We start from the raw sequence: 14,062 nt of genomic DNA, 5'->3' as shown, positions 1-14,062 counted from the left end.
ACTAAAATAACCCATATATTTGATGTATATTAATTGATAAAGTCAAATTATAAACATGGTTCATGAACTTTTAGCATTATGTCATTATCTCCAAAAATATACTTTAAAATAAACATATCTTTGAGTGTATAGTTCACCTAGTTATTGCGTCAACATAATTAAAATTCAACTGACACGAACTTTTACCATGAACCTCAAAATTTGATATTTGAATTCATCACCTCCCACATATATTGTCAAGAAAAAAAAAAAGTCAAGTAGAAGTTCAAATCTCCACACCCTCACATATTATAAACATAGATAGTAAATGTGTTAACATGACAAAGTTTTGAATTGAAACCTAACAAATATAGACTTAATAAACCAACCCTAAAATTGGAAGAATCAAAATTGTAGTTTAGCCTCGGATAGATGACCCATCAACCAAAATGATAATAATATTAAAAAAAGGAAAAACAATTAGTTCAATTCGCCCAAATTTAATTTACTAAATACAAAAGAGAGGTGTAAATTAAAGTCAATTTAAGCTTTTGAACAGAAGCCAAGAAAGATACTCCCCTAATTTTGAGCTAGACAGAGAAATAAAGGGCATATCTTCATGGATTATTCCGATATGGTATTTATATTATAAATGTTCTGTTACAAGCAATATCCAAAATGAGTAAAGGAAAGAGCCAACTTTTAATTAGCACCCGAATGGACTCCACAAAGATGGGTATAGCCAGAATGCATCTAAGCATTTTTCTATCAAGTTCGAAAAATAATACACAATTTTAATCCAAAAAAGAATGCCAAGAAACTTTTAAGAGACCAAAAAAATGAAAGAACAGTTAATAGAGAGAGTAAAACGAAATGACACTAAAAAAAGGAAAAGAAAGAACAAACTGACCACTGATTTATTGTTAAAGGTTAATGAGCAGTCAGTGAGATGCAAGAAGCAGCTTACTTGAATATCAATGCTCTTGTAGTTTGTTATCTGGACTCGGATGTTGTCGCTGAAGGGACTTGTAGTTTGTCATCTGGATGCTCCAAACTCAATGGTATTTCGTCGTTGTTGCTTTCTTCGTCGGAAGTTTGAGAATCGACATCGGATGCGGCCGAGTCAAGCAGCTGTGATTTGGATAAAATAGCTTTATAAATTGGAGAAGAGCATCCAGAGTCGATAAAATGAGTCATTTTCTTGTCGTCTTCCATCATTCTTTGTGAATAATCTTCGTAGTTAAACCCAACAGGGTTTTTCCCACCAAATGAAGTTTCCAATTCGTCAGCGTCGAAGTTGTCTTCCATTATCTTTCGACTCTCTGGGTTGTTGGAGTACACAAACTTCACTTTCTTGAATGTCTTTGACTCTAGGAATGGTCTTACCATCTGCATTATCTCAAGCAAGATACATATCAGAGAAGGAAAATGAAAAAACATAATTTCAGCTTGGATTTCGATTTCTTATATGAAGTTTTTCGTCATGGTTCAATTTGATTTTACTTTCCAGACCATTGATATTGTGTCCAAAGATAAAATAGTTTTCTTATGTGATAGGTTTCTTTCGACATAGTAGAAGAGCGGGGGATAAGTTATATCTAATATAAATATGCGCATTTTATATTGGTTTGGAGGAGTAAAGAAATAAACAGATAAAAGAAATCATATGGCTGTGGTTTTCAAGAGAAAATGAGCCATTGATGAAACAGGGGAGGAATCTTAATACACTTTCTCAAATATCTTAGGCCCCTAAAACGGGCATAATCGCTCGAACGACTAAAAGTGGGCCGACTCTCTTCCATATTTTTGGATATTTGGCTTGATAACAATTTAATTTTTTTTATCAAATATTAAGTTTGTAACACACACATTTATAGTTTTTGTTCTCTACTTCTATTAATATCTTCAAAATCGAATTCAAGTTTTAAAACTAAAAAGAAAAAATTAAAGCATATTTTTATTTTTGGAGTTTGGCTAAAAAAATCAAATGTTTCCTTAAGAAAATAAACATCATGGTTAAGAAATTGAAAAAAAAAAAAAAAAAAAAAAGAAAAGAAAAGAAAAACAAGCACAGTTCTTAAAAAAGAAAACTGTCATAATTAGTGATTCTTTCTTTTTTATGACCAAGATAGTTATCAATATCTTGTGACCTTCAGAAAATTGTAATATGATCAATGTGATTGTTATTGAACTTTTAAAATGATAGGACTAACTAAATTAAAACAAACTTAAATCGGTGGACAAAAATAAAAGATTAAACAAATGAAAGTACAAACACTAATAAATAGTTGAACTACTAGAAAGTTTTAAAAACTTTGATTCAACTCCGCTGAGGAGAAGAGAAGCTAAATAAACACACCATGAAATGGTTAATTTAGAAGGATAGATAAGGATCAAATTCATCTCAATGGGGAACCAAAACTTTCTCCGAAATTTCCAGATATATGGAAAGCAATAAATGTTGATGGAAATAATTGAAGAAAATATGGGAGTGATGTGATAGCTTACCACCCAAAAGGACTCAAACACCTTCGGTGGGTTGTAGAGAATAGCAAGGCCCAATCTTTCAGGATAATGATTTTGCAGGACGTGAGCTGTATCTCGAGTAACCTTCAAGGATAGACAAGATGTGTTCCAGCCATGAAAATCAATTAACCATACCATGTATCCATCAGTTGAATTTGAACTCAAAATCGCATGCTCCATGCAGTAAACCAAATATCGTATCTGTCCAGTTGTTGATTCTGTATTCTGGCATTGTTATAAGCAAAGTTGATTGTATTTTAGCCAAGAATAGTTATTGTTATAAAAAGAATTGTGAATGAATAGGGTAACATCGCAACTGAATTAGATTGAGAGTAATAATAATGGAAAAAAAACAAAGGAAGAGAATAACACAAAATAATTTTACGTGAAAAACCCCTAAAAAAATTGGGGTAAAAACCACAAGCAAGGATGGGAGAATTCCACAATATTAAATAAGAATTACAAACTTTCTTTCTTATAAAGGAATAACAAGCTCTCTTATAAGAAACTCTCTATTTTTTCTCACTTTGCTCACTTATTGGAGATTTTGGGATGATTTGGCAACTATGAATCCCCACCTATTTATAGCCCAAAGAAACTTGATCATCAAGCAAATCCAATAGTTCCAAATTGATTACCTTGATCAATGTGAAGGGTCTAAGCGTCACAAATTAGCTTTGGATAATGTGGAAGATCTAATGGCCATAAATTGATCTTGGACAAAGTGTAAGATTCAATGGCCCAAAATTGTCTTTCAAGAAACTTTTTTAATAATAAAAAAATCCTCTTCAAGAATCTTGAAGATTATTTGAAGATTATTTAAGAGTTGTGTGAGGAAATAACCATAACAAGAAGAAAAATATTTAGATACATCTAGGAAGCACCTATCTTTGTGCATCCCACCAAATTATTCTATCATAACATTTTTGGTGTGAGTGATGGGAAGGGAAAACATAGTATTGGAAAAGAAGAGAAGAAAAGAAACACATAGATTTACGTGGAAACCCTAGATCAGGGAGAAAAACCACGATAGGAGAATTTTTATTCTTTTAATTTTTCTGATACACAGTACCCAATACAGGACATGTATAAATAACCAAACAGAGAGAAACCCTAGACAGTAGGTACTGAGAAAAATACTAAAACACCCTTAGGGCTAAAACACCATTTCAACACTCCCCCTCAAGTTGGGGCATAAATATCAATGAGGCTCAACTTGCTAATACAAGTGTCAAACATCTGTCTAGGTAAGCCCTTAGTCAGAACATCTGCAATCTGTTGACTGGATGGAACACTAGGATTGGCAACGGGTCCCCCGCCCCGCCCCGTGGGGGAAATTCCCCCCCTATCCCCGTCAGGGAAACAGGTCCCCGCGGGGCCCCATTCCCCGTTTCCCCGCGGGGATTCCCCATTTTTTTCTTTTAATTTTTTAAGTTTGGACTTGACTTTTGGGCTTAAATTTAGAATTTATATATTCAATATTGGACTCACAACACTATAAGTTTATAGTATACATTATAAACATACATATAAATAAGTTATTTTATATATTATAAATATATATTTATAAAATATTAAAAATATCTATATAAAATCAGAGTCGGGGTCGGGGCGGGGATACCATCCCCGTCCTCGCCCCGTCCCCGGACGGGGCCCCGAAAAAATTCTCCAGTTTGACCCCATCCCCGGTTGACCGAGGATTTCCCACCCCAATCGGGGCGGGGCCCCGCAGGGACCCGATCCCGTGGGGAATTTTGCCAACCCTAGAGAACACAAATACTACCATTGTCAAGTTTCTCTTTTATGAAATGTCAGTCAATCTCAATATATTTGGTTCTGTCATGCTGAACAGGGTTATTGGCAATATTAATAGCAACCTTGTTGTCACAGTAGAGTCTCATCGGGTCATGACTCTCTTGATGAAGATCTACTAATACCTTCTTCAACCAAATTTCCTCATAGATACCCAAGCACATAGCTCTGTATTTAGCTTCGACACTACTTCTAGCCACGACACCCTGTTTCTTACTCCTCCATGTAACGAGGCTTCCCCATACTAAAGTACAATACCCCAAGGTTGACTTTCGGTCAGTAGCAGAACCGGCCCAGTCCGAGTCAGTGTAGGGTTCTATACATCTTCTATCATTTTTTTTTAACATCAAGCCCTTCCCAGGTGTTGACTTTAGATATCTCAGAATCCGGTTAACAACTTCCATGTGTCTCTCATACGGGGCTTGCATAAACTGGCTTACCAAACTCACCGCATATGAAATATCAGGTCTGGTATGCGAGAGATATATCAGCTTCCCTACAAGATGTTGATATCTCTCCTTGTTCACTGGTATGTCGTCTACTGAGTTTACCAGACTTTTGTTGACCTCAACTGGAGTATCTGCAGGTTTACATCCAGTCATCCCAGTCTCTTGTAGAAGGTCTAACGTATATTTTCTCTAAGACACTGAGATCCCTTCCTTTGACCTTGCTATCTCCATTCCTAGGAAATACCCCAAGGAACCAAGATCTTTAATTTCAAACTCCTCTGCCATTTTCTGTTTCAGCTTGTCAATTTCTACGGAATGATTTCCTGACAGAATAATATCATCAACGTATACGATTAACACTGCTACTTTTCCTGATTCTGACTTCTTAGTGAACAGGATGTGATCTGAGTGACCTTGAATGTACCCCTGGGTTTTGACAAAGGTAGTAAACCTATCGAACTAGGCTCTAGGGGACTGTTTCAGACCATACAAAGACTTCTTTAGCTTGCACACTTGACTCCCAAACTGTGCTTCCAACCCTGGAGGAGGGGTCATATAAACCTCTTCTTCCAACTCACCATTTAGACACGCATTCTTTACATCCAACTGATATAGAGGTCAGTCTAGGTTTACAGCAACAGAGAGAAGAACCCGAATAGTGTTGAATTTTGCTACTGGCGAGAAAATTTCTGAGTAGTCCACCCCATATGTTTGAGTGAACCCTTTCGCGACTAATCTGGCCTTATATCTGTCGAGAGTCCCATCAGATTTGTACTTGACTGTGAACACCCATTTGCACCCGACGGTTTTGTGACCTCTAGGAAGAACAACTAGATCCCATGTTTTGTTGGTCTTGAGTGCTCGCGTTTCTTCCATGACTACAACTCGCCATTCAGGAATTTTCAGAGCCTTTTACACATTTCCCAGGATAGCCACAGTGTCCAGGCTAGTGGTAAAAGCCTTGAATCTTGTTGACAAGCTACTGTAAGATAAGAAGCTTTTCATAGAGTACTTGGTGTAGGACCTTGTTCCCTTTCTCAGGGAAATTGGTAAGTCTAGGGTGGCATCAATTTCACTGGTCTTGTTACCTTTTTCCTCTGTATTCATCTACTGCACATTTTTAGTCTCCTGAACATCATCTGGAGGAAATTCATTGTTCTCATCCTCCCTAATTTTGTCAAAAGTCGCTGCATCGTCAGTGTTCACTGTACTACTTTCAACAGAGTTATTATTATCAAGAATATGGTTACCTTGAGTTGTCTCTGGTTCTAACTCTTGAACACTTTCCAGTGGAGCAGCAGGGGAAACTATTTCCTTTCATAGATTCTTCCAATAGTAGGTTATCCAAGGAACTTGTTTTGTAGGAAGGACAGGATTGTCCGGCATGGGAGGGCCAGGATAGTGTCAGGAGGGCTAGGAGGATTAGTGTTAGGAATTGGTTCAAGAAACAAGTCTACAGGAATGGAATAGGTGGATGACGTGTTAGTCTCTTCACTCGAAGTCTCCCCCTAAAGAGGACTAACAGGAAAAAAAGGTTTGTCTTCTTGAAAGGTAGCATCCATGGTGACAAAGTACTTTCGAAAAGATGGCTGATAACATTTGTAGCCCCGTTGATGGAGCGGATACCCAACAAAGACACATTTTTTAGCCCTGGGAGCGAATTTACTGTGGGAACCATGATTATGAACAAACACCGTACATCCAAACACCTGAAGAGGAACATCTGGGAAAAGTCGGGCAGAAGAGAAGGATTCTTTGAAATGGGCTAAGGGAGTCTGGAACTTGAGGACACGGGAAGGCATTCGATTAATGAGATGGGTTGCAGTGAGTACAACATCACCCCATAGGTACGAGGGTATGGATGCAGGAATCATGAGAGCCCGAGCAACCTCAATAAGGTGGCGGTTTTTCTGTTCGGCCACCCCATTTTGTTGCAGGATATAGGCACAGGAGTTTTGGTGGATGATACCTTTAGAATTTAAAAACTCACGGAGGGACTGATTAACAAACTCACGGCCATTGTCACTCCGAAGGATAGCAATTATGGTATTGAACTAGGTTTCGACCGTGGTGTAGAATTGCTGAAAGACTGTAGTCACTTCAGATTTATCCGTAAGAAGGAACACCCACGTAAGATGAGTGTGATCATCTATGAAGATGACAAACCACCGTTTATCCGACACGGTTGTGATATTTGATGGGCCCCACACATCATTATGTATCAGGTGGAAAGGTTGGGACGGTTTATAAGGCTGGGAAGTAAAAGACACCCGAGGTTGTTTTGCACGAATACAAACATCGCAAGATAAAGATGAAATATTAACATTACGAAATAGATGGGGAAATAAGTACTTCATATAATGAAAATTCGGATGTCCAAGATGAAAATGCCATAACAGGAAATCAGTTTCAGAAATAGTAAGGGAAAAGAGTAAATAAGTGCTAGATAAACTCCTAGATGAAGCATTCTCCGAGAGGAAGTAGAGCCCCCTACTGTGCCGGGCAGTGCCAATCGTCTTCCCCGAGCTCAGGTCCTGAAACAAAACATTATCCGGTGAGAAAACGGCATTACAATTCAGGTCTCTGATTATTTTACTGACAGATAGCAGATTATAAGATATCTTTGGCACATGTAGGACATTCTGTAAAATCAACCCTTGAATAGGAGATAAGTGACCTTTCCCAGTAATGGAAGCAAAGGACCCATCTGCAATTCGTATTCTCTCGTTTCCCGCACTTGGATAAAACGAGAGGAATTGATCAGATGATCCAGTTAGGTGGTCCGTTGCTCCTGAGTCAAGGATCCACGATTCATCCTCTTCGATCAAGAAGCTAAAGGACTGAGAAGTACCTGATTGAGCAACATTGCTGGTTCCAACCATGCTGGACTCTACCTGGTTGGTGGCTGATGATGTACCATCCCCTGTTTCATTGACAAGGGCTCGACCGGTTTTTGATTTTTCATTCGCAGACCGTCGCTTGCCATTTGGTGGGCGACCGTGTAACTTCCAGCATTGATCTTTGATGTGCCATGGTTTCTTACAATGCTCACAGATGGGTGAGGATTTTCCGTTCTGTTTGTCGCTCTCTGGTCCCAAAGATTTGGCTCCAAACGCAGCAGAATCTAAGTGGTTGTTGCTAGAGCCATTCATAGCTCTAGTTTTGTCCTCTTCTAATCTGACCTCTGAGCATACTTCCATTAGAGACGGTATTGGTCTCTGTCCCAAAATCCGACTTCGGACACCATCAAATTTAGGGTTTAAGCCAGCTAGAAAATCATACACCCGGTCCGCCTCCTTAATCTTTGAGTACTGAACTCCGTCAACAGGACAATTCCACACGACCTCATGGCACAAGTCCATTTCTTGCCATAACAGAGACAATCTATTGAAATAAGACGTAACGTCAAGAGTCCCTTGTTTGCACTCATGAATATGTTTCCTCAAGGTATAAAGACGTGAGGCATTTTGCCTTTGTGAATAGAGCTTCTGGATAGCTTCCTAAATATCCCGAGCGGAGGCTGAGTACAGAAGTGGCTTTCTGATCTGGGATTCCATGCTATTTATCAGAATTGAGCGAAGGAGAGAGTCCTTTCCTTTCCATATACGTTCCTGGGAATCACCGGGGTTTGGTTTTGGTATTTCTCCAGTTAGATACCCAAACTTGTGACGTCCCTCAAGGACCATTCTTACCGATTAGGACCAAGAAAAGTAATTCTCACCGTTAAGTTTCTCACCAATAGACATTCCTGCAGAGTTCCCCACAGAACTAGACATAATATTTGCAACAGGTAAGTTAGAGTAAGCATTTACCGGTGTTTCTGAGCATAAAGAGAAGTCTTAATGTGGATGAAAACCAGTTGTAGGATTTGTCGTGGATCTAAAGGCCGATATTTGCTGCTGTAAGTTGGCCAACTGCTGTTCAAAACCAACGGTTCCACTAGAATATGCCATAGGTTGGTTTTGCCCATAAATCCCTGGAAAAGTAGCTTCATTTTGGCTCGAGGACGGACCAAAAGAAGGCCTGGGAACTGACTAACCATACTGGTTCGGCTGGACCGAATTCGACTAGACCCGGTTCGGTTGGACCAGTTGAGTAACTTGGGTCATCCACGGGCGATCTGGAACATACACTAGGGCTGGCTACTGACCTGAAAACGGAGGCTGGAGATCACCTGTATACCGCCAGTCACGGGCGGTGGTGTCGGCCTGAGCAAAATATCCCGAGAGTGAAGGGTTTCCGCGCATCGGGGGGTTCTGAGGCAAGATCTGGTGGGTGCCGATCGGGTCTGAGAAGTTTTGTTGGAGGTTGGATCGGGTCTGAGGCAGATAGGTGTCGATCGGGTCTGAGGTAGATGGGTTTGAAGCAGAAAATCCATAAGGTTGTCGAATTCCAGATGTCACTCGGATCTGAGGCAGAAAATCCAGATGAGCTCGGATCTATGTGCCGATCTGGTCTGAGAGTTCCGGTGGTCGGGTCTGCAACGGTAGTCCACTGGTTATAAATTGGAGGATTAGGTCGGGTCTGGCTGGAGGTTGGATCAGACATAGATTTTAGGAGTTGAGGCATAGTGGCGTGAAAATAATGCTCAACGGCTTCTCTTATAGCTGCAGCAACTTTAGGGTTCATGGATCCCTTTGTTCCAATGGAGGTTTCTGTTGGAGTCTCTGGTTTGTTCTCATCAATGACGGCCAGGGCTTCTTCGCCATGCTCTGATACCATATTGGAAAAGAAGAGAAGAAAAGAAACACAGATTTACGTGGAAACCCTAGATCAGGGAGAAAAACCACGATAGGAGAATTTTTATTCTTTTAATTTTTCTGATATATAGTACCCAATACAGGACAGGTATAAATAACCAAACAGAGAGAAACCCTAGACAATAGATATTGAGAAAAAGACTAAAACGCCCTTAAGGCTAAAACACCATTTTAACACATAGAGATTGATGCATTCCAAGTATTACCCTTGAAAGAATAAAAGGAAGAGTTCTCACTCATTCTTTCTCACTCTGTATTTCTTATTATATAAAATAGGTGGATCAAATTACAAGTTCAATTTATTTCATAATCAACATTCAATTAAAATCTAGAAGGTATGCCTATAAGTTATTGTTGCACTTGGAAAAACTTATTATATGGCTCTTGCATTTTGCTTTTATATCTAATAGAACCCGTTGTTCATTCCAATCATTTAATATACTATATTATTTAAGATTACATGTGAAGAGTTAATTATAAGCCTGCCTAGAAAATTTGGGTGAAATGAGCAAAACTAATGAAGCTCGTGATATAGATATCTATTAGACATGAAAGTTCAATAACCTATTAAAGTATAAGATTAAATTGATATGACTATATAAGTTTCGTTACCTATTTGAAACTTTTTAAATTACATATATATGTATATATATATATATGCTAAAATGGTAAAAAGATGATTAGTGGATCTTTATAATTTTACCTAACATATTAGTAAGATTCCGTCATTTATTAAATATATGTTTGATAAAATATAAACATTAGGAGGCATGTAGGAACCACTCGAACGTAAGATCTGTTTGTCATGCAATTGAAATACCTGACTACTCGGTCTCATTACAAGAACGGTTCTTCCTTGTTTGTCAGTGTAATTAGCTCTATATATTTTTCCCGTCTTGGCCTCCTGAGCAATATCTTCCTTGAAACACAAAAGAAGACGCCGTTTAGTCAATAACGCATACAATAGGATCCAGTGCAACGATCGACATTTTCATCTCAAGCAAGCTAAGCAATTATTTTAAGCACTGAATGTCTACGTTTATTATGAAGTTTAAAATGATGGAGGAGGCTAAGGATTGTGACTACTCTCTTCTTCTGGTGTAGAATTACAATTACACAATTCCTCATGCCTTTCAATCAGAAAATTAGATTCGCAATAAAATGAAAATTAAATGCTGAATAGAATCAAATCAAAATGAAGCAAAGATTGTTTTCTTTTTTTAAATCAAGAAAATATTCTCTACGCTTGTCAGCATCCTCCAGTAGTCCAGTTGATGGAACTATGTCTTCAACAGTTCGAACTCAATGAGGAAATTAACTTATTTCTTTACCTGACGGAATTAGTTTTCCATTTTCCACTTTTCAGAGGGATCAAATTTTAAAACCGTGTCAATTAGATAGTGAACTCTGCAGAAATCCATACCCAAATTATCTTCTCTGGCTTGTAATCTAGCCTCCATTTCAAAGTTTCCTTCAACATTTTATTGGCCTTCTTTGTATTCCAGTTTCTTGCTTTGAGGTACCTCAGAATAGATGCCTCCGAGCACAAAACAGGAAGCTTATCAGCAATTGGACCCATTAACTTTTTTACTTCATTTATCTGGAAAAGAGAACACCATAATTAAACTCCAAGAAACATTATTAGAAAACTAAGACCCTAATAACCATATAGTTGGTAAAAATTAAGCTTATTAATACTATTTCCACAAACGAGTTTCTTTGTTTTGTTATCTACTTTTGATTAATGTTTGCAACATCCATGTCAAGTTTTGAAAATTAAAAAGAAAAGAAAAGTAGTTTTTAAAAATTTATTTTGTTTTTGGAATTTAACTAAGAATTCAAATGGTAAGGATGAAGATTAATGAAATAAAATTGTAATTATGAGAAAACAAGAGTAATTTAGAAAAACCAAATGATTATAAAGAGGATAGTCCATTTCCAGTTGAATCACTTTTAGGCTTATGGCATATTACACCCCATACCAAATTGGGAAAATAAGAGAGAGGATCAAATAAAAATTTCTTGTTCTATTAAAAATTTTTAACAAATTAAACTTGCAACCTCACCTTGACCTGTTGTTCTTCATGGGACAAAACCTTCTCTGTCGCATTACCTCTCGACTTTCTAGCAGACATCTTTCAGAATTCGAGAGTTGAACAGAAATAATTACTTTACTATATAATTGTTAGATGCTTCACCCTCTGGTCTGACAATCTTTAGACGCCGGGAATAAATGAGGCGCATGATCATACATTATTCACCTTCAAAAGAAATGGACTATCTCAACCAAAGTGATGCATTATAGGTCAACTATTTTTCGTCTTCTTATTAGTTTATCTTCTCTTTGTATTGCCTAAATTTGGTACAGTTATTACGACGTATTCAAATAGAAATCAACGAAACATAGAAACTTACAACCAAACCACAAAGCTGAAGAAGTGGCCAAACAATAAATATTTCACAATCATCGCAATTTATCTTCATAATCCAACTTTCCTAGTTTTCTAAATTTCGGGCATTCTCAGAAATAAAAAAAAAAAAAAAAAAAAAAAACAGAGAATGTACAACCAAATTGCTAAACTAAAAAAGTGACCAAACAACAAATAGTTCTTGATCATTGCAATTCATCTTCATAATCCAACTCCTATGGTTTTGTAAATTTCAGGCGTTCGCAGAAATAAAAAACAGAGGGAAAACAGAGAGGCCATCAGAAGATGCGATCCGCAGGATTCAGAGGATATATAAATGAAGAACAGGATAAAGATAACAATCGGAAAACAATGAATTCCTACCTGGCATTTCAAATCATGTTGAAATAATCCTCCTTCGATCGACCGACCGAAAGAACATCAAATCAAAGCAGAGGAGTGGACGAACTCCACGTCCGGCAAACAGGCAACGTAACCTAAAAGCAATGCGAGAAACTCAAGGATTGTTCGCCATTTTTTTCGAGCTTGATCGGAGCAAAAATTTGTTATTTCAGAGAGAGATCGGAAAATTGGCGCCCTGAAAAAATGGAACAAAAAGTTGAAGCGACGTGAAATTGAATGCTATTTATATGCAAAATTTTGCATTGTACACACACACTAACCGTTTGGCGTTTTAAAATGACTAAAATCCAACACAACCAACCCAAACCTAGAAAGCAACGTTTAGATTCTAAATTTTGTACATTTATATGGACGAGTCGAAAAACATAAAAGCGTTGTGAATGGTTCATCCGTACAAAAAAAAAAAAAACTATATTTTAGAAATAGAAAAAAAATCTTAGATTTATAAAATTTAGTAATGATTTTTCAAAATTTACAAATGTAATAAAGAAAATAATGAAGCAATTTTTTATTATTATTCCAATTTTACCCCTATTAATGTATCAATAGTATATCTGATATATTTTATTTTTGGTATATCAGTCATTTGATACACTTTATATTTGATATATCAGTTGACAAATATACCAAACATAAAGTATATAAGTTATACAATTAATATATCAAAAGTATCATTTATGTATCATATTTATCTGTAAACAAGTGCTTTTATATTAGCTATTATTCGTGAACTTTCACTGATATACCAAATATAAAGTATTTAAGTTATACAAATGGATATACCAAATTTTTCATTCATAAACCATATTTATCATCATGAAGTGCTTGTTCATTTACTTTTTTTCATTTGTTATATAATATTGTTTTTCTTATACATTATAATCAGTTTATAATGGTTCAATTTGTTAGGTTAATAACAATTTTGAATGAGTGTTGATAAATTATTGGTACACTAATGTTACATTGGAAAAGAATATCAAGATTTTATACTTGAAATGAATTTTGAACTTATGTTGATATAATACTAATACATCAATGTTATATTAAAATTTTGTTTAGAAGAAATATTGATGTACTATCGATACACTAATGATATCCTTAAAGTTAGTTTTGTTTTTTTTTTAGCATTGATACAAAATTAATAAATTAATTTATACTTTAAATAGATTTCAAATAAATGCTTACCTATAACTACTTATGTACTAATAATATATATACCTGAAATTGAATTTTGAATGAGTATTGATATACTACCGCTACATCAATATAATACGTGAAATGAATTTAGATCATGAGTGATATACTAATGATATACTAAAAATGAGCACAAATGAATTTTCAATAATTATTAATATATTTTTTATAAATCTATGTTACAATTTAAACAAAATTAGAATAATTGTTGATAAACTACTGATAAACCAAATACTTATTATTGCATTTTGAGTTTATTATGCTATACTATTAAATATTATACACTAATGATCTATTTGCAATTCATTCTGAATTAGTAGTAATATACAATTGAAATATCAATGTTATAATTTAAGTATCATTCTAAATGATATACTTCATATTTGGCATATCAACGATATCATTTTCTCTAAATCAAGTATATCAAACAATTAATATATGAAATATGAAGTATCTATTATATAATTGATATATCAAATTAAATATAACTTCTATAACATTAAAATCATAT

General features: G+C 36.1%; 1 protein-coding gene across 1 annotated transcript; it reads right to left on the bottom strand.

The window, feature by feature from the left end:
* Nucleotides 1-591: 591 nt before the first annotated feature.
* On the bottom strand, nucleotides 592-12,703 carry LOC120072927 (uncharacterized). Its single transcript, XM_039025464.2, has 7 exons — nucleotides 12,618-12,703; nucleotides 12,319-12,532; nucleotides 11,593-11,787; nucleotides 10,950-11,126; nucleotides 10,347-10,445; nucleotides 2,488-2,730; nucleotides 592-1,368 (listed from the first exon to the last, which is right to left on the bottom strand). Exons 3-7 carry the CDS (start codon nucleotides 11,659-11,661, stop codon nucleotides 973-975), a joined length of 984 nt encoding a protein of 327 aa, XP_038881392.1. The 5' UTR covers nucleotides 11,662-11,787; nucleotides 12,319-12,532; nucleotides 12,618-12,703; the 3' UTR covers nucleotides 592-972.
* Between the last annotated feature and the right edge of the window lie 1,359 nt (nucleotides 12,704-14,062).

This window comes from Benincasa hispida, chromosome 3 (assembly GCF_027475165.1).
Source record: "Benincasa hispida cultivar pf3 chromosome 3, pf3_genome.v1.1, whole genome shotgun sequence".
Taxonomy (NCBI): Eukaryota; Viridiplantae; Streptophyta; class Magnoliopsida; order Cucurbitales; family Cucurbitaceae; genus Benincasa; species Benincasa hispida.
The sequence above is the reverse complement of the archived record's forward strand: the minus strand, read 5'-3'. Positions and strand labels throughout refer to the sequence as shown.

Bases quoted from the DNA above. Each gene is read 5' to 3' on its own strand.
- LOC120072927 (XM_039025464.2), bottom strand. From the start codon at position 11,661: ATGTCTGCTAGAAAGTCGAGAGGTAATGCGACAGAGAAGGTTTTGTCC. The intron at 11,127-11,592 runs GTGAGGTTGCAA...TCTCTTTTCCAG, and splicing joins ATGAAGAACAACAGGTCAAG to ATAAATGAAGTAAAAAAGTT. The intron at 2,731-10,346 runs GTATTTCAATTG...TAACAATGCCAG, and splicing joins TAATGAGACCGAGTAGTCAG to AATACAGAATCAACAACTGG.